The 21868-nt window shown below is 39.0% G+C and overlaps 1 protein-coding gene across 1 annotated transcript in view; it reads left to right on the top strand.

Moving 5' to 3' along the window:
• VPS41 (VPS41 subunit of HOPS complex) overlaps positions 1 to 21868 on the top strand; it is a 138314-nt gene that overhangs the window by 41908 nt on the left and 74538 nt on the right. The window contains exons 5-6 of the mRNA XM_059655731.1: positions 10185 to 10259; positions 20328 to 20390. Coding sequence (XP_059511714.1) covers positions 10185 to 10259; positions 20328 to 20390 — 138 coding nt within the window. The remainder of the gene's footprint in view (positions 1 to 10184; positions 10260 to 20327; positions 20391 to 21868) is intronic.

The following is a 21868-nucleotide window of genomic DNA, read 5'->3' as shown; positions in this document are numbered from 1 at the left end:
GGGGCTTCTTCCTGCTTTCCCTTTTGCCTCCCTGCATTGTGCCTACATATGCAAATTAACCGCCATCTTGGTGGCAGTTAACTGCCAATCTTAGTTGGCAGTTAATTTGCATATAGCCCTGATTAGCCAATGAAAAGGGTATCGTCGTACGCCAATTACCATTTTTCTCTTTTATTAAATAGGATATGTATAAAAGCCTAAGTGACTGAACGACTGGTCACTATTATGCGCACTGACCACCGGGGGCAGATGCTCAATGCAGGAGCTGCCCCCTGGTGGTCAGTGTGCTCCCACAGCCAACCTCCTGCAGCTGGCCAACCTCCCGTGGTCCCTCCCCCCAGCCAGCCTGCCTGGATGGCCCCAATTAGCCCAGCTGGCCAACCTCCTGTGGCCTCTTCCCCCAGCCGGCTAACCTCTCATGGCCCCTCCCCCAGCCAACCTCCCGCAGCCCCAATTGGCCCTGATTGCCGGCCAGGCCGGGGGACCCCACCTGTGCATGAATTTATGCACTGGGCCACTAGTATATAAATACCTGTAAATGTAATATTTATAAACATTGGATTGTACTTACACAGAGCTAACCAAATTATGAGATTTGAGGGCATCGTTCTCCAGACTGCAAAGCCTGTTAAAGACTTATGACACCAGCTGCAAGTTCTGGGGGTTCCCAAATCTGCCCCCATGTTTGATGATTAGCTAACGGGCTCATGGGGACTCACTGATAGCTATTATATAGGGTATGCCAAAAGTAGGCTTATAGTTGTGAGTATGTGAAACACAGAGTTTATTCTTATATTATTATTTATTTACTAATTGTTGTATTATTTATTTGAATTATTTGTCATCTTATTATTGGTGTTCTTATTTTGTATCCTTACTTATAATTTATCTTTTGGGTAACGATGGCTGGTAATTTTCCTTCTTTTGCCCAGCCCTGTGTTCATGATTATAGTTTATTTACAGGGAAATTATACAAGTCAAAAAAATCAATCAAAGAAAGAGATGCATTGGACAGAGCCTGGGATGATTGTAAAAGTGATGTTTCCATTGTACAAAGCACATGTTACCTTCCTGGCATAGACGCATGCCTACCAGGGAGGCTCACCTCGGTGTCCCGGGTTTTTATTGGGGCTCTCTTATGTAGGCATAACTGGTTGATGGTTGATCCACATGGTTGATGTCAGCTTTTAGGTTGACTCCACCCTAAATCACAGGCTCCTCTTTCTCCCATGGCCAGCCCCCCCACCCCCCAACCCCCCTTAAGACTATCAGGTGTGACTGGCTCCTGCCATTAACAAAGACATCTCTAGCATGCAAGGTGGTGTGACAGATTATCTTTCAGAAGCCAGAAGGGCAAAGGCCTTCTGTACATTTTTAAATTTTAAAAATTCTGTTTGGGCAAGGTCAAATTTTGTCCTACATAAAACTTAAGGAAACCCACTATTTTGTGGGTTTATGCTTTTAATTGTTATCATTTAGATTCCTTGCTTTTAGAAATTAAGATAATTTCCATGTCTCAGTGTCTTACAAAAGAAACCTGCTGTGAAAAGCATCTTTGCACAGTAATCTTCTCCTTGGGTATAATAGGCAAGGCATATTTTAAAGAATTTTGATATGCCTTGCCAAATAAGCTTTTAGAAAGTTTCTCCAAATTTGAGTGCCCATCAGCAGTGTAAGAAGTGTATCTATTTTTGTGGTTCCTTGCCAAAACTAGCTATTTAAACAATCTTTTCTGATTCTACCCTGGCCTGTTGGTTAGAGTGTAGTCCTGGTATGCTGAGGTTGCAGGTTTGATCCCCAGTCAGGGCACATAAAAGCATCAGCCAATGAATGCATAAATGGAACAACAAATTGATCTCTCTCTCTCTCTCTCTCTCTCTCTCTCTCTCTCTCTCTCCCCTTCTCAAAAAAATTTTTTTTAAAGAAAATATTTCCTGATTCTATGGACAAAATATCTGGCTGTTTTAGTTTTCATGTATTTGTTATTACAGAGGTTGACTCTTGTTCTCCTTTACCTATAATTTACACTGTTTCTTTTGTGAGTTGACTGTTTATTTGTGAGTAAAATATCCAAATTTCTTTCAAAACTAAAGAAAAATTTATAATGTACAGTAAGCTGCAAAATTGTTTACAATGTATATGAGGAGGGATAAGTACCCCTAATCTATAATAACCTGTCATGAATCAGTAGTAAAATGATGGACACCCCAGTAGTGAAACCGTCTCTTTCTCTGGATTTATGCCTAGAACTTATAGTGTAGGATTGCAGTTTTTACTGATGTACTAACTAGCTTTTCTCTTCACTTCTACTTGAAGTGGCCCAAGAAATATAAAATATTTGTACTTTCACTTTAAAATAGGTACGGGAAGGAGGTAGTAAATGAACATGTGCTAAATACCTCATCTTCTAGATGCAATTGTGTTGATTTTGGGAGAGACACATTCATCACTAATAAGATGAAAATAGAATGAACTACTCTAAAATTTTTCTAGATAGACAAGAGAAAACAATTTGAGTAATATAGCAAAAGAATAAGAATGAAATGGGAAAACATTATTCTAAAAAGTATAAAATAATGTAGCAACTAAGCTATATATAGTTTGTCACTAAAAGAAAAATTGCCTCAGCTTTAAAGAACAGATATCTCACAAGATTATGGAAATAAAAAATAAAGATATGAGCAAAAATATACTATAAAAGCCAAATTAAAACTAAACATGTTGGCAATAAAAATGTGAGACAAAATAGGGTTCAAGGCAAAGAGCATTAACTAGCAGAAGATATATTGATTAAATTTACAAATTAAAGGGAAAATATAACAGTTATATTCTTTGATGTGTCAAATTATAGGGCATGTAATATCCAGCCAAAGCTTATTTGACTAACTTGTAGAAAAAATGGACAAAATTGCTATTGGGAAGATTTTGAAACAGTTTCTTCCAGTTTTTGAGAGATCATGAAGAAAACAATGATATATAGAAATGAGATAATACAAATAACATGATTAAAATATATTTATTTTGAAGTCAAATAGAGAATATGAAAGGATGTATCTTAGGTTTCAAAGACAAATCAGTAAATTTCTAAAAATAGATATACACATTCTCTGAATGTTATTGTAGTGACACTAGAGTTTATTAATAACTAGATAAATAAGCAAATAACACTGTCATTGTCCTTAGAAATGAAATAAAACAAAATAAAATGTTACTTTTCTCAAAGAGGAAATAGTTTATTGCATTTCACATTATTTTCTGGCTTGTAGTTTCTGGCCAGTGTTATACTCAAAGGAAAATGCAAATCATTATTTTATGATTAGCAAGTGAGCAGTTATAATTAAAAAGAAATAAATTAATGTAAGGAAATTAGAGTAAGGTCAGCAACACTGTTCGAAGACAAAAAAGGAAAATTAATATTGATTGAGAATAGAAATTAAGAGAAAATATTAAAAATAGAGCAAATTTATTGATGAAGTCTGGCTTCTATAAAAAGGCCTCTACAACCGTTAAACACTTGGTAAAAGCAATCAAAGAAAAAAGGAAATAAAATATTTGCATACCTACCTGTAAGATACTGTTATGTATATATTTTCATATTTGTAAATATAAAATAAAAAATTAATGTTACCTACCACAGAATTGCTGTGAAGATTAAATAATATAAAACTCTTAGAATGAAGCCTGATGCATAATAATCATATATTAAATATTAACTTATTAGTATAGTATGACTTCTTACTACTAATACTGTTAAAATATTAAATGAGCAAAAGATAAAAAAAATATATTTTCATCACTAAAAATTTTAAATGCACTGTTTTCTGAGAAAATAGAAATAAATGACCATTATAGAATTAGAGCATTTGAGTAGCTTTACAACCATGGGGAAAAACAATCTAAGATATAACTCATTGAAGTTCTTTACCCCAGACATTTTCATGGGCAAATTTTCTTTTTTTATTTAAAAATTTTCAATGTTTATTTTTATTATGAACTATAACTTTAGAAAGTATATAAAATGTACAGTGAAACAGTTAAAAAGCAAACACTCATAATAGCGACCACTCTGTTAAGAGTAGACCATGTGACCCTTCTGCTCACAGTTCCCTTAGAGCAGTGGTTCTCAACCTTCCTAATGCCGAGACCCTTTAATACAGTTCCTCATTTTGTGGTGACCCCAAACTATAAAATTATTTTCGTTGTTACTTCATAACTGTAATTTTGCTACTGTTATGAATCGTAATGTAAATATGTGATATGCAGGATGTATTTTCATTGTTACAAATTGAACATAATTAAAGCATAGTGATTAATCACAAAAACAATATGTAATTATATATGTATTTTCCAATGGTCTTAGGCGACCTTGGTGCAAGGGTTGTTCGACCCCCAAAGGGGTCGCGACCCACAGGCTGAGAACCGCTGCCTTAGAGGGTCCCACTGTACTCACCTGTATAGTAATAACTGCCTAGCTTTTCTTTTTCATTTTATACCATCTATGTGCACCTACTGTACACCGTATTGTAGTTTTGTCCATTTTTTATATGTTGTGTAAATGGGATCATACATATCAGAAATGAGAAAAGGATGCTCACTATCATTGCTATTCCCAGAGTAAAAAGTGCAAGACTTCTAAGGGGAAAAGTATAAAACTTCATTCAAAGTCACTAAAGAAGGCCTGAATTAATGGAGAAATGCTTCATGGATATGGATTAGAAGAATCAATATTGTAAATCTATCAAAGGGAAAGCTATCAGCATTTCACCATTAAGTGAGATTGAGGAATTTTTCTCCTAGTGTGCTAAGAGTTTTTACTATGAATGGGTGTTGCATTTTTTTTTTCCTTTTTTTAAAAATTTACTTTGTATTTTCTTTTTCCATCAGCATTTATCCCCTTTATTCCCTCTTCTATTCTCCCCCACCATAACCACCACACCTGTGTGCATGTTCATGAGTTCTCATGCATGTTCATGAGTTCTCAAACTTCATCAACACTTTTTCCATCTACTGAGATGATCTTTCAGTATTCCTCATTTCTTTTATTAATGCAGAAAATTATAATATATTGATGAATTTCCCTATGTTACATTAGCCTTGTATTTCTGGAATAAACATGGCTTTTCTATATATGCTGACTTCATTACTATTTTCTTTAAGCTTTTTCTATTCCTGTTCATGAGAGATTTACTTGTACTTTTTCTTTCTCTTAATAACTTTGTTGAGTTTTGTTATGGTAAGGTTACACTGGCCTGGTAACATGAGTTGGGGAGCATTTCCTTTTAATCTGTTCTCTGGAAGAATTGTGTATGATTGGATTTTTTATTCTTTTAACTATCTCTTTTGAAGTTAATATTCTAGTTAGTGAGTTTGACAGTAAATTGGATAAAGTAAAACACATAAGTATAAATAATAGTTTACTGGCTCTAGAAGAATGTATTAGTCTTTAACTGAGATAGGGATACCATCAAGACAGGCTCTTTTATGATGGAATATCAGGATGTTGGTTTTGGATATGTTTTGATTGAGATGCCTATTAGGCATCCAAGTACATATATAAAGTAGACAGTTCTGTATGTTGGTCTGAAATAGGGAATGGTCCATTCTGGAGATAGAAATTTAGGAGTCATTTCATGACCTGAAAGAGAATACCAAGGGAGCCAGTGTTGATGCAAAAGAGAAAAGGTGGAAGGACCAAACCATGAAATACAAAGATCAATATATCAGAAATGGGGGGCAGGGCCCTTGTGGCAGGGGAGGTCCCCCATGGGTCCAAGGGAAAATTTTTTTAAGAGAGGAAGGGAAAAAAGAGGGATCAGGAATATCCACCCGAAGAGACTGAGAAGGACCAACTAGAAATGTGAAAGAAAAAGAAGTATAGTAATCTGGAAGCAAAGAGGAGAGAGTTGTCACAAGTGTTACATGCTTCTATTAGGAAACGTAAGCTAGGATTGAATAATGACCATTATGTTTAGTAATATGGGGGATATTTCAATTTCCAGTTTATTTGGGAGAATAAAATTTCTTGAAAAAAGCCAAGGAAAGTGTGGAGTTATGACTGGATCTTGCCGCTACCAAATATCAGAACGTACTATATTTATCCTATATAATTAGATCGATGTTGAATTGATATAGCAGTGGACAAAGAGACCACAGTTGAAAACCCAGAAGGTTATTTAAGTGAATATAAACATTTATTATATAATAAACATAGTTTTCTGTAGAATGAGAAGGATGAATTAATAAATGGGGCTAGCCCAACTAGATATTCATTTGGAAGAAAATAAAATGAATCCTGTAAATATTAAAGACTTAAATGTTAGAAATAAAGCAATAACCATTTTGCAAAAAAAATTATAATAGACCACATATACAATGTCTGGGTGCAAAACTGTGCCAAGACCTCATATCCTAAAAACAAAAAAGGAAATTGACAAGAAAACAACAAACATGGAATAGAAAATTGGGTAAGAGCCCTAGCCGGTTTGGTTCAGTGGATAGAGCGTCAGCCTGTGGACAGAAGGGTCCCGGGTTCATTTCCGGTCAGGGGCTTGTACCGCGGTTGTAGGCTCCTCCCTGGCCCCAACCCTGGTAAGGGTGCATGCAGGAGGCAACCAATCGATGTGTTTCTCTCATATGATATTTCCCTCTGTCTTTTCCTCTCTCTTCCACTCTCTCTAAAAATCAATGGAGCCCTAACCATTTGGCTCAGTGGATAGAGCGTTGGCCTGCAGACTGAAGGGTCCCAGGTTCGATTCTGGTCAAGAGCCTGTACCTTGGTTGCGGTCACATCCCCAGTAGGGGGTGTGCAGGAGGCAGCTGATCGATGTTTCTCTCTCATCAATGTTTCTAAATATCCCTCTCCCTTCCTCTCTGTAAAAATCAATAAAATATATATTTTTTAAAAAATCACTGGAAAAATATCCTCTGATGAGGATTAAAAAAAATAAAAATAGGTAAAAAATGTGAACAAAGAGTTTACAGAACAAATTAATTGGCCAAAAGACTTACGAAAAGTGTTTAAGTTTCTTAGTAGTCAGAAAAATAAATCAATGAATATTGATCTTTGGTAGAAAAAAGAAAGAAAAACTTCAGTTGCTAATAGGGATGTAAGGGAAAGAGGATTCTAATACTTTGAAGGTATGATTTCCCTCCCTAATATTGCTTATATGGTGGTACAAACGGGTTCCACTCAGAAAGAAACGGGTTGTGACGAAGTCTGCCTTCTTTGTGTGTAGAATACTAGCACCACGGGGTGGCTTAGACACTGAGGAACAGTCACTAGCTTCCAGACATGGCACATAGCTCTCGAGGCCTCATTTTCCTTGTGAGGCAGAGATAACCATCTGTCAGTGCTGACTGCTTTCCCCTGAGGTTGTGAGGATCAGCTACTGTGTCTGCCAGGTCTTTGGCAATGATAAGTTGTGATTCAGAGGATATTAGCTCAGACCATGAGCTTTTCAAAAGTACCAGTTTAAGAACAAATTTTGTAAATTTTGTGTATGTGAGAAAAAAATGTACTTCTGAATGTTAGTGGTAGTGAAGAAGGGCCTTGTAAAGAAGGATTGCATTCAACCCTAGTTGGTTTGGCTCAGTGGATGGAGCGTCGGCTTGCAGACTGAAAGGTCCTGGGTTCCATTCCAGTCAAGGGCACATGCCTGGGTTGCTGGCTTGATCCCCAGTAGAGGGCGTGCAGAGGCAGCAGATCAATGATTTTCTCCCTCTCCCTTCCTCTCTGAAATCAGTAAAGATATATTTTTTTAAAAAAAGAAGAAAAAGGATTGTGTTCAGCATTGGGGCTGAGTTTCGTAGGCCTGGAACTGTGCGGTGTAATAGGACACTCTGCAGTAATGCATACCTTCTGTGATGTGCGCTTGCTACATGATAGCTCTAGTCCGGTGGCTGTTGAGCACTTGGCATGTATTAGTGCAAATGAGGAATTAAATTCTTAATTATGTTTAATTTTAATTAATTTAACTTTCTATATGAATAGTCCTATGTGGATAGTACTGTATTGGATAGGACAGGTACATAGATCAGGCTCCACATACATATTAAATTATAGTTTGACATAGGTTATAGCCAAAATGGGTATTAAAATGTCATTTGCTAAAGAAAGACCAGAATAAGAAAACTGTTAACAGAAAGTATTTATTGTGGAAAGCATTAACCAGAGTGTAGAAGCTGAGGAGTGGGACTTCTCAGCCAGAAGTGGGGACATGCTGGCCTCAGTGCTTTCCCTGTTCAGCTTTTGTTTTGCTGTGCCCATCACAGCGTTCTTTTTGCAGGACACCTCTTCATGGCTCTGAAGGCCGGAGCCCTGGCTCTGACAATTTTTCTGTTGTGATTCTTATCCATGGCTTTCAGTTTATTCTCCTGTAGAATGGATTAAATATCTCTCTTCAAGGTCCTTTCCTCTTCTAACATTCTGGGAACTTAGGAAGATAGCTTGTGTGGTGATATAGGGATCAAGATGAGAAAAGATTCTGTGGCCAGTTGTTTTAGCCCAGCCATGGGCAAACTACGGCCCGCGGGCCGGATCCGGCCCGTTTGAAATGAATAAAACTAAAAAAAAAAAAAAAAAAAAAAAAGACCGTACCCTTTTATGTAATGATGTTTACTTTGAATTTATATTAGTTCACACAAACACTCCATCCATGCTTTTGTTCCGGCCCTCCGGTCCAGTTTAAGAACCCATTGTGGCCCTCGAGTCAAAAAGTTTGCCCACCCCTGTTTTAGCCTGTACCACAGGAATCTCTCTCACACCAGCCAGTCAATAAGTGGACTTTCGAGGGCTGGGAATCTTGGTTTTTGCCCTCACCTTCACTTACTAGCTTTGAAATATTTTCCATTGGAGAAGGATCCAATTTCAGTTTTGTGTATTTCCATTCATTATTAAGAAGTCAAACTATTAGGAAATAAGATATTTAAAAGTATCTAGGATGTAGATACTAAAAAGAACACTAATTTGCAAGCTCATGTTATAATCATTGATGACTTACTTTTCAGGGTAAGTTTGTTCCTGTCATGTTTTATGTAGATAGTTGGGAATTGCCATTATTTACGAAGAAAAAAAAAGAAGAGCTTGTCATATTTTAATGTTGTCAACATTTGCTGATTTTTACTTCTATTAGAATATCTACCTGCATTAATGTCTTAGTAATTAAACAATTATCTACATAGAGAACTGGAAGGCTATGAAAAATATTAAAAGTACAATTGTGTATTTATACCTGGGAAAATACATCTAATGTAGAAAGCCTGATTTGTATCTTCACAGATTTTTAAATTTGAGATTACTCAAAAGAATGGGAGATAACAAAGTTTGTTAATATCAACTAGACCCTGTGAATTTCCCCCAGGAAGTACTAAGCATAAAGTATAAATAAAAATTGATTTAGTAACTTATAAGAGAAGAATAGATTGGTTAGTGAACCAAAGTAAAACAACTAAAATTTTTTTTTACATTATGATTTTTATTTTGTTTTTTCTTTTGTCCTTTTAATGGATTTGGTTGGGAAAGCATTTTGGGAGTGTGGAATAAACAGAACAGAACAAATAAAAAGGCATATAGCATGTAATAAAAATAACATTTTAGGGACTTAAAGTGTGTGAAATAGACAGTTTGGGGAAATCTTAGGTTTCTGGGCATTTTACATGTCTGGAAACAAAGCTGTATTTTGCCCTTTTCATTGGCAAAATTAAAATATGTTTTTGGTTCATGCATCTAAACTAACAGACAATTTGTATTATTTAATTTTACAAAGATCCAAGGCATTTGATTATTAATATACTAGAGGCCAGGTGCACAAAATTCGAGCATTTGCGGAGGGTCCCTAAGCCCGGCCTGCGCCCTCTCACAGTCCAGGATTCCTTAGGGGATGTCTGACTGACGGCTTAGGCCCGCTCCCAGCAGTCGGACATCCTTAGCACTGCCGTAGAAGTGGGAGAGGCTCCTGCCACTGCTACTGCGCTCGCCAGCCGTGAGCCCCACTTCCTGCTGAGCTGTGCTTCCCCTGTGGGAGCACACTGACCACCAGGGGGCAGCTCCTGCATTGAGCATCTGCCTCCCTGGTGGTCAGTACCCATCATAGTGACAAGTTGTTCTGCCATTCGGTCTATTTGCATATTAGCCTTTTATTATATAGGATACTTTCCTAAAGATTTACGTTTTGTTTCTTAAATAGAGTCCTGTGAAGATAAATCAGATTAGCCTGGATGAAAGTGGAGAACACCTGGGCGTGTGTTCCGAGGATGGCAAGGTACGTGCTGATGTGGTCACGTGGAAACCGTGCTCTGGCACTGGAGTCTCCAAGTGCTTGGAAAAGCACTCCCCTTACTGTATATGTGCATTAAAGAGAAACTTGCTTATTCTTTGTGGACATGGGCTTGCTTCCCATTGCTCATAATTAAAGTAAAATATATTTTTCACAAATGTGCCTTAGGAAAAGTAATTACAAGAATGTCAATAATGTAACTAGTATTAAGCTGATTAACAGCTGTGGCAGGGGAACGTGTCACCTTAATCATTACTGCTATGCCACTTAGACTTCAGTGACTAGTCTGCAGTTCCTGCAAGACAGTAGTGTAATGCCTTTCTGCCATAAATCCACAAAATTGGATTTTGTGGTCATGATTTCTGTGGGCCGGTGGTTTCATTTCACACAAGTTATGAATGTTTCTCTTGAATTATAGAATCTTTTGATAAGCAATCATAGCTTATCAGGAGAATAAAGTGTCTTACAGTGGCCACATTAAATAAATATAAAATCAATATATGTACAGTTTCCTAAAAACCTGGCACCCACTTCCTCAATCGAGGACATACATCATTTGTGCTGTATATAACTAACAATTATTAGTGCTTCTTGCTGATGTTGAGCTGTGACATTTAGTGGTTGTGGTGATTGATTTTCCACTTATAAGAATGTCTTTTTTTGTTTTCCAGTCGATGGAAGTCTTTTCTAATGTTGGTTTGCAATGATAAAATTCTAATGCACAATGTGTTTAAGATACTTTTCTAAAATAACAGTTTAAGAAGAAAGTGCATTAAGAATCATTAGAGAACCTTACCTATTCCTGACGGAAGACAGGAGCTTTTCTAATCTAATTTTGATTTTTACGTGATCTAAATGCAATGTGCCATTAGGATGAGTAAATTAAAAACAGTGTACTCAGTATAAAGGATTTATACCCATTTGATCAGTTACCAAAAGAAAAATGAAGTCTTCTTGACATACAAGAATGCATTTTATGTACCTAAGCCTAATGTTTCTTAGAGTCTTTTGAAATAGTAATTGGAACACAGGTGCTTTTCAAAAAGCACTATCAAATTTTATAGTACCTTCTGAAATTCTGAGATAAACCAGACTGTCAAGGAGAGATTGAGGGAAGAGTTGTTATGTGCAGAAATTGAGAAGAATTATCCGAACTATTGAGACATATTTGTATTTATATATTTGTAAGAAAGGTCATCTTCATTTTGTTTTCTGAATGATGACGAATTCTTTCTGGGCTGTTATCAATTTAATTGAACTAATTTATTGAAAGAGAATATTCAGTTTTTGAATTGAGAAAAATTTTTATTAAGGTAATTCATCTAGGAATGTTTAGGGCTTTAAATTTTGAGCAATTATTATTTGATGTAGCAAATTTGTGGTGAATAATGAGATGACCCTCCTATCTCATGGGGTACACTTTTTGACAAACACCTCTGTTTTTCTATTTTAGTAAAATTTAAAACTAAATTTTACTAAATTTGGTGTAGACCTATGATACATTTTAAAAAATGCTTTTCTCATATATTTTATTAGCATTGGTAGAATTGAAAACAAGTATTTCATGCATATTTTTTATGTAAGCTAGCCTTTACCATGAGTTAGTCATTATTGTGAAAATTGAGTAGCAGTATAGGGTGATCTGGTAAAGTGATTAGTGATGATTAAATAAAGATATTACATAAACTCCAGATATCTAAAGTGAATGCATCTCCTAAGGGCTGTTGTGATTTTCCTTTCTTTAGTGTATTAGGAATCTATCTCTCTATATAAAAGCCTAATATGCAAATTGTCCCCTGGGAGTTTGACCAGGAGACTGATCACTCGCTATGGTGTGCGCTGACCACCAGGGGGCGGTGGGGAAGGAAATAAGGCACTGAGTGGCCCTGATCATTGGCCTAGGGACCCTACCCGTGCATGAATTTCATGCACTGGACCTCTAGTAGTAGATAATTACTTATGTCCTATTTCAAAGATAATCTTCGATATTTGTATTCAGTTTTAAAGCCATAATTCTAACCATTGTTTAAAATGTTCTCTTTTAATTCAGCTGGTGCTCATTTCTGTCTTTATTCCATGGCTTCTCTGTGATTGAGTTCTAAATTTTGAGATATATCGTGTGTGTGTGTGTGTGTGTGTGTGTGTGTGTGTGTATGTATGTGTAGTTTCAGTTTACTAGCATACATTTTTAGGTAACTTTCTGATAAGTGCATATAAGATTTACTATCTGTTACAGATATTTCCTTCATAGATAAACTAGAATTAATTTAGTATAGAGTTCTGGGTTGCAATATTTTCTCTCAAAATTTTGGGGATGTTGCTCCCTTTTGTCTGACTTCCTTTTTGTAGACATGTCAGAGGCCAGTCTAGCTTTGTTCTTTCACAAAACCTTTTTAATTATTCTCTTGTCCTGCCTTGGAGCTCAGACTAATAACACTAGCAACAACAACGACAATAAACGGCCGTTGTAATGGAGTTTGCTAAGTTATGTCATGTTTGGGTCTGTTTTCATTAATTTTGTCTGGAACACAGTAAGTTCTTTAGATCCATGTTCTGAAGTATTGTTTTCATTTCAGGAAAGTTTACTTCCATTCTGATTTTGATTATTGCTCCAGTTCCCTTAGTTTTCATTTCTTCAAAGAAACTCAATAATACATGCTTAGGCTGGAGGCAGTGTGGTGCAGAGGCTCAGAGCAGAGCTCAGTATTCCACCGGCCTGTGTGGCAGCCCAACCCCCGGCCCCTGTGCCATGCTGGGCATGTTGTTTGCCCTCCCAGTGCCTCCGTTCTCTCAGCTGGGCAGTGGGCACAGTGGGAATCCTGCATGGGAATGTCTCCAGGTGTCAGGTGTATGGTGAGCTCGCCACTGATTAACCATTTTTATTGCTGACCATTCATTTCTTAACCCATTACCTTCTGATCTCTCCCCCTCTTACATTATTGCACCTAAACTTTTCAAGGTGAACTGGTGAATGGATAAGCACTATTCACGCTTCCTCTCTTTCCTAAGATGTAGGTTGTAAGAAAATTGGTCATATTGTGTGGCACCCCACCCCCACCCCCACCACGTATGTGCTTAGCTTTCTCATTATTTTTATCCTCTCGTTTCTTTGTCATGGAGAGCTCTACTTGTTTATTCCCTTTGCTGATTTGCTTTTCTTCCAGCATCAACTTTACTTTGTGGAGTAGAGTTTTATTTCATTTTGCATTTTTTTTATTCTCGAAATCTTTGTCTCTCCCAGCTCTGTTTTCATATTAGCCTGATATATACAGTAGGCCCTCGGGTTATGTCAGAGATCCGTTCCTACGGGTCGAAGTAACGCGATTTTCGCTATAAGTCAAAACCCACCTATATAAGCACCTATGTCACTCACATGGAGCCCATACACGGCAGTAATGAAGTGAAACAGTAAAAAAAAATTTAAAAGGAAGATAACAATTCCTGACCTTTACTTGTGGTAAAAAAATAATAAAAAACATAAAGCACGTATGTACATATGTCCAAATGACGGAACTTTTTTAAAAAATAAATAAATGGGAGATGGCGATGTAACCATGAAACAGCGTACGTCGAGTCCGAGTCCGAGTCCGACGTAACCCAAGGACTGCCTGTAGTTAGTTTTTTAATTTACAACTTCTTATGTGTCTTAGAGTGTCAGGCAGTATGGTCTAATGGTTAAGAGTGGGATTACCTGCCACTGTGTTTTAGCTGTGTGATGTCAACTAAGGTATTCATACCTCTCTGTGCCTCAATCTATTTCCATCTCTATCAAATGGAGATAATAATAGTGCCTACCTCATTGGTTGTTAGGAGGAATAAATGAGTTAATATATGTAAATTGTTTGGAAGAGTACCTGGAGTAGAAGAAACATGTGATAATTATTAGCTATTGTCATCCTTGTCATCATCATCACCATCAGTAACATTCTGTGTTTCTGTTCCGGATTCATGGGGGTCTTTTCTTCTTCTTATTGAAGTCGCTAAAGAGTTTTCTAGTTTTTCTTTCTTTTCTGATTATAATTAAAACATTTTTTAAAGCATAGTTTTCTCCCTCAAAATTGTTGGAATTTTGTTCTGCAGTATTCTTTTTATAGCCCTGGGTGTGTTTTTGTTGCTTGTTTATCCATTACAGAATAAGAAGAGCTCTATCTAAACCTGGGTTAACAAAGAGATTCATGTCTGACGGTTCTTGGCCCTGCATGTTATCATTTTGGGTGTTGTAGAATCACTTCTGAGCTCCATGCAGGGGGCCTGTTAACGAGCTCCATTGCCTCTGACCAGAGGTAATCAATCAGGTAAGGCATCCGCCCCAGAGTGAAGTGGGAGCCTGTGTTATCATCCCTCCCTGCTCTCTGACACTCTTCCTGGGTGGAGAAGAGGAAAAGCAGCCATCTCCCTTGTGAGGGTCCCGTCAGCTACCTCCCTCGATGTGATGACAGTTCTAATTCTTGACCTGTTGTTACTTGGAAGCTGGGGTTTGAGAGAGGCTGTGATAAGGGAAGTACCGATTGGGAGGGCTGTCTGACACTGGCCACCTCACTCACAGTCACTCTATGTCAGATGGTCTGTCACCCAATTCTCCGGTTGGCAACTACATTGAAATCCTGGCTAAAGTGGAGAAGGATACGAAACCTTCCTTACTGTTTCCTGAAGGTAGCTTTTCTTTACTTCAGGCAGTAAAACACACATCTCAGACCTTCTGTGGTTCGTACATGTCTCTGTGGTTTTGTGGTTAATGAGAAATCCTCCGGGCCTTTGCAGTAGACTAACTATAAGGCCCATTTTTCTGAATTTTCTATTTTTCTTCATTAGGTATTTCGGTGACAAATTGGAAGAGGTTGTTGGGGCTGCTGTAGGGGATATAGTTTTCAAAAGAATCCTCTCTATTTTAACCTTTTGTTATTCTTAGATGAGGTCTTCCTAACAGCTCTCCAGGCTGTCATTCAATGGAATCTTTTCACAGATAAGTATGATATTCACTGACAAAATGGCAAAGTAAATAAAGGGGGAAAGAGGAAATGAATGAGAACTATTTGAATTTTATTAGTTTTAGTAGTGTAACTTGTGACCAATTAGTTTGGGCTGTCACGTAAGTGAAATGAAGGAAACATCGAAGGCGTTACAAATCACCCTGCTTGTACTGATAAAGTTTCCGACATTTGTCTTACCACGTTATATTGTTTTTTTATGCTGGGGAAGATGAGGACAAACGAGGAAAATGTTATTCAGTGAAGTGTAGTAATAGAGACTGACCTAAAAGTCTAATCATCTTTGCTGTCTTCAGCAAGCACTCCTGGAGCCCTGGCTATGACAGTAGAATTTTTGCTTCTGACTAGTACTCAGGCATAGTGATGAGTGTCAGCCTGTTTGCCAGGAACTTCTGTGATGTGTTCTCTTTTCTGTTTATTCCTTCTCATCACTCTATTATATTTTCAATATGGATTCATAATTTTAAAAAACATTTTTATTAATTTTTAGAGAGAGAGAGAGAAGCATTGATGTGAGAGTAAACCATCGATCAGCTGCCTCCTGCACGCACCCCCACAGGGGATCTGTCTGCAACCCAAGTGTGTGCTCCAACTGGGAATCGAACCAGCAGCCTTTCGGTGCGTGGGAGTACACCCAACCAACTGAACCACACTGTCCAGGGCTGGATTCATAATTTTTAAAGGGACATTTATCCCTGGGGATTTGTAATTTAATTTTCACTATTAGATTCATTATCCTAGTATTTACCGTCTCATTTATTGGTACCTCAGTCTTTTTCACCAGGCTTATACATCATTTATTTATATTGCAAATACTTTTGCCTATAATGAACATCACTTAACTTTTGTTCTTAAAATCACTTTACCTTGCTATAGGCAGACGGAAGTTTATCCTTTTGAATTAATAGTCTGCTTCATTTTTCAACCTCTGTCACAGAGTTGCATAATTCAAGTCAATATTCACTTTCACTTTAGTTTGGCAAATATTTGGGACTTTTGGATATATTTTTTTCCTATTCTACTTTTCTTACACTTTATATGGAAAGATATATATATATGTACTAGAGGCCCAGTGCACAAAAATTTGTGCACTCGGGGGAAGGGGGGGTCCCTCAGCCCGGCCTGTGCCCTCTCGCAGTCTGGGACCCCTCGGGAGATAACGACCTGCTGGCTTAGGCCTGCTCCCGGGTGGCAGAGGGCAGGCCCAATCCCTAGGTGCAGCCCCTAGTCGGGCTCAGAGCAGGGCTGATTGGGGAGTTGGGGCGCCGCCCCTGTCATGCACAGAGCAGGGCGGATCAGGAGGTTGCGATGTCACCCTCAGTCACACTCAAGGCAGGGTCGATGGGCAGGTTGCGGTGCCACCCCCTGTCACGCACAAAACAGGGCCAATCTGGGTTGGGGCGCTGCCCCCTGTCACTCACAGAGCAGGGCCCATCAGGGAGGTTGGGGCTCCGTACCCTGTCACGCACAGAGCAGGGTCGATAAGGGGTTTGGGGAGCTCTCCCCTGTCACGCAAAGAGCAGGGCCAATCAGGGGGTTGGGGAGCTCCCCCCTGTCACAGAGTAGGGCCGATAGGGGAGTTGGGGCACCGCCCCCTGTCACACACAGAGTAGGGCGGATCAGGGAGTTGGGGCACCGCCCCCTGTCATGCTCAGGGCTGGGCCGATCAGGGGGTTGGGGCACTGCAGCCTGTCACACACAGAGCCGCAGGGCGATCAGGGGGTTGGGGAGCTCCCCCCTGTCATGCATAGAGCAGGGCCCATCAGGGGGTTGGGGAGCTCCCCCCTGTCACTCACAGAGTAGGGCCGATAGGGGAGTTGGGGCACCGCCCCCTATCACACACAGAGCAGGGCGGATCAGGGGGTTGGGGCACCGCACCCTGTCACACTCAGGGCAGGGCCGATCAGGGGGTTGGGGCTCCGCAGCCTGTCACACACAGAGCCGCAGGGCGATCAGGGGGTTGGGGAGCTCCCCCCTATCAGGCACAGAGCAGGGCTGATCGGGGGTTGGGGCACCTTCCCCTGTCATGCTGATCCCGGTGCTGGGAGGCATATTACCCTTTTACTATATAGAGGCCTGGTGCACGGGTGGGGGCCGGCTGGTTTGCCATGAAGGATGTCCTGGATCAGGGTGGGAGTCCCCACTGGGGTGCCTGGCCAGCCTGGATGAGGGGATGATGGCTGTTTGCAGCTGGTCACACACCCTTCAGGGTGGGGGTCCCCACTGGGGTGCCTGGCCAGTCTGGGTGAGGGGCTGAGGGCTGTTTTCAGGCTGGCAGGTGACTGAAGCTCCCAACCGCTCCTTTTTCTTATTTTATTCTGGGCCAGCTTTAGCTCTGAGGCTCCAGCTCTTAGGCCTCCGCTGCTGAAAGCAGGTTTCTGGCCTTTGTTTACCTTCTGTATTTGAGACAATGTTGCTATCCTGCTGGCTGAAGCCCGGCGACTAAAGCAGGTTTCTGGGGTTTTGTTTAGCTTCTATATTTGTAACATAGTTGCTTAGAGTTGCAGCTCAGAGGCTGGCAGTGGCAGGTGGGGAACGTTGGAGTCCTCCGTCACTGAAGCAAGCAAGCCTCATGTTAGTTTCAAGCTGCCTGGCTGCCGGCCGCCATCTTGGCTGGCAGTTAATTTGCATATCGCCCTGATTAGCGAATGGGAAGGGTAGCGGTCGTACGCTAATTACCATGTTTCTCTTTTATTAGATAGGATATATATATATGTATATATATATATATATATATATATGCAAATTTTAGGCTATCTCACATAATGGCATTATGTTAAAAAATAGAGCTTGGTACACTTTTCTTGCTTTTGATCACTTTAGGCAAGTAATTTATTTTTCTGAAGAATCGTCTGTTGAATGGGTGTGACGGTGTTTGTTCTCGTACCTGGCAGTGTTGCTATCAGGACCAAGTGAGGCAGAGCAGGAGTTTTAGTACTGGCTGTATCCCGTCAGTTGTGGTCCTTTAAAAATATAGTTTCGCCCCAGCAGAAGGCTTAATTTGTCTAGGGTGGAGCCTAGCCATTAGTAACTGTGCAGGGTAGGCAGGGCCGGAACCACCGAGGTGAAGGATGTGGGATCACTGAGAGACATGTGAGCAGTAGTAATAGAAGATCTGACACAGGACCATGCTGCCGCATTGTTGTACAGAAGGGAAATAGTGATGTTAGAAGAATTTGAACTTCCATGTCCAGCATGAGTTTATACTGAAGTAACTTCAGTGAGTTGACCACTTATTGATTTACTCCATTAAGATTCAGATGATATAGTAACACCCCTACTTTTACCCAAATTTCTTGGATTCTGCTTATCAATTAGGTTAAACTTCCCTTGGGTAAAGTAAAACTCTGAATGCAATGCTTATCTTTCCTACTTCTTAATCACCATTTTATAAGAAGTCTGTTGTATCTTATGCTTAATACATTTATATAAAAATAGTGATTGGATACCCTCTAAACAATGAGAAGCAAGGTAGTGGTGGGCATACATGTATTGTTATGTTAAGAATACATTCTAACAGGCTACTTCAAGGTAAATCTAATTCCTTCTGTGTTACGTTGTACCATGTACTGTTCTTGGAACCCAAAAGACATACTTGGCACAGGGGTATAAAAATAGTAGTCACTAAATGAATGGCATGACCTATAGAGTTTAGATTTTAGTGAATAAACTTTTCTCCAAAAATTATAGCATGGGTAAATTTTTCTCTTTGAACTTGCAACAGTGAACCATGCACAACTTACCAGGATTAAAACAAAAAGAAATAAAAAGTTTGGCAGCTTTTATATCTGTTTAAGAAATTGAATTTGTAATTAAAATCTTTTCACAAAAAAGCCAATAAGATCTAGATGCCAGGCTAGTGAATTCTTACAGAATTTAAAGAAGAAAAATGCCACTTTTATAGAGATTAGAAAAATAGTAAACTCATCCCAAATGTTGGGGAAAGTTCTGTGCCCCTGATAGCTCCAAGTGATTGAGGGCCCCTGGAATTCTTATGCTCTGCTAGTGAGAGTGGAAATTTATCCAAACCGCTTTGTAAAACCGTTTGGCTGCCTATGAAATGTGAATAGATGCATAACCTCTGACTCAACAATTTCATTCCTAGTTATATGAATGTCTATAAAAGTGCACCAGAAGATTTGTAAACAGTGTTTATTGCGGCATGATCGTAATGGCCCCAGTCTGGAAACAACCCCAGTGATCGATACATAAATTTCATACTTTAAAATACTGCACAGCAATGAAAGAAATCAGTTACTGCTGTGTACAACGGTATCGGTAAATCTCACAAAGAAAATGTTAAACGAAAGAAGCCAGTAAAATTACTTATGGTTCATGTACATAAAATTCAGACACCACCACATCCTAACTGGTGATCCTCTTTAGAGTAGCAGTTAGGTTGTGTCTGGGAGGGATGGGAAGGAGCATCTCGGGTTTTCCTTCTTGGTCTGGGTGGTGGTTACAGGTGTATGTTCATTTCCTAAAAGTTGATGAAGCTGTAAATTTATAACTTATACCCTTTATCATACGTCTATTTATTTTTTCAAAAAGTAAACAACTCAGAAAATTGATTAATTATGAATAAAGTGGCCTGGAATGACTTTAAGTAGGCACTGATAAGTAGAAACTTAAACCATACATTTATACAGTCTCGGAATATTCAGCATAAGATTGTAAGTGAAGTGCAGTTCACCTGATTTCTTCCCACGTTGCTCTGCATGGTTGATTTATATGTGACTCAAAAAAGAAGCTCCTTTTTCCTTTAAGGGAAGGAAAAGAATTCCTGTAGGGATAGCCTATGGGAAGCTCATAAAAGAATACTAATGACCTATTCATATGTGTTTTATTTGTTTAAATTGGCATCATTAATAAAAAAAAAATGTGTAGTGAGTAAAGTGAACTCTATCCATGAGATGCTTAGAAGAGCTTAATTGTGGTGGTGTTCTCTCACCCTATTAGAATTGTTTTCATTGGATGCAGAATAGAGACCAGAAGGACCTTCGATTATTAAATGTTTTACTTTGTAGCTGTCGTGGTGAAATGACAGGATCTATTTCCTTTTTAGGTGCAAGTGTTTGGACTGTATTCTGGAGAAGAATTTCATGAGACCTTTGACTGTCCCATTAAAGTAAGTATTCAGTAAATTTTAATTTTTCTAAGGGTTTTCTCAGTGAAGGCCATAGGATTACAATACTTTGAGTGCTACCAATTTTTTAGTAATTTTGTTAATAAGCATCTATTAAACACAATGTACTATAGAAACTATTCAGTCCTTTAAAGGAGTACAAGATGTTTATTATATGATTGTGATCTCAGGAATATTCTTATAGTGGGTAAGATATCTCTCTCTCTCTCTCTCTCTCTCTCTCTCTCTCTCACACACACACACACACACACACACACACACGCACGTGCCTGTAATTAAAGACTCGGTTGGTAAAAACAATATGAAGAAGTCCAAAGCTTAGAGAAAAGTTACCTTTAGCTGTTCTTCTTAGGGACGGTTTTAGATGGAATGATGTTTGGGCTTTAGTGAATGGATAGGGCAGATGGAGAAGTTGGTTTTCCATGTGGAAGAACAAAATAATAGAAACGGAAAGGCCAGAAAGTTTAAATTGTGTCCGGGAAGTGGCAAATAGTCTAGTGTAGATAGTGCGTCCATAAAATACTGACTCAGCAGGATTGCTGTATATCCAGGCTAAGGAATTTGGGCTCCATCCGTTAGATAAGGAGAAATTATTGAATGTTTAAGAACAAAGACATGGCATAAACTGAGGTGAGCTTGAGGAAAAGTAATATGGCAGCTATATGCAGTATAAACTTGGAGGCTGGTAGCCACAAGGCAGGAAGACCAATTTCAGATAAACAGTTATGTTAGTTAAAGCGGTTATTGTAGTTGTTAAAGGAAGAGGTCATGTATTTTTCTCACTTGCTTATTCTAACATCTATGGATTGACAGGCAAAGAGGAGAAAGGACCGGATGGTGTTTGAGAAAGCCAAATCTGTCCAAATAGAGCGTGATTGGAGGAGGAGAGTGACTGGGAACGAGACAGGTTAGAAGGCTAATGCAGTGCTCCAGGCGGGGCGGGGCAGGATCTCAGTAAAAAGAGCAATAGTGAGTGCAGCAAACCTCAGAGATACTGAGGATCCAGTTCCAGACCACTGCAAAAAGGCGAGGATCGCAGTAAAGCGAGTCATTCTCTTTTTGCTGGTGGAGGGTCTTGACTTCACTTTGTTAAAACAGCACCTTTGAAGCTCGATAATGTGAAGAGCAATAAAATGAGATTTGCTCATATTCAAGATGGAGTAGAAGAGATGAATTTGGAAAGCCTTACAGCAGTTCTCAAGCCGTGGATCGCGACCCCTTTGGTGGTCAAACGACCCTTTCACAGGGGTCGCCTAAGACCATCCTGCATATCAGATATTTACATTACGATTCATAAGAGTAGCAGCAGTACAGTTATGAAGTAGCAACAAAAATAATTTTATGGTTGGATTACAACATGAGGAACTGTATTTAAAGGGCCAGAAGGTTGAGAACCACTGCTTTAGGAGGTAGACCTAACAAACCTTGGTGATGGGTTTGATGAGGGTGATGAAAGATGA

The sequence above is a fragment of the Myotis daubentonii genome, chromosome 10, assembly GCF_963259705.1.
Source record: "Myotis daubentonii chromosome 10, mMyoDau2.1, whole genome shotgun sequence".
Lineage (NCBI taxonomy): Eukaryota > Metazoa > Chordata > Mammalia > Chiroptera > Vespertilionidae > Myotis > Myotis daubentonii.
This window is presented reverse-complemented; position numbering and strand designations above follow the sequence as displayed.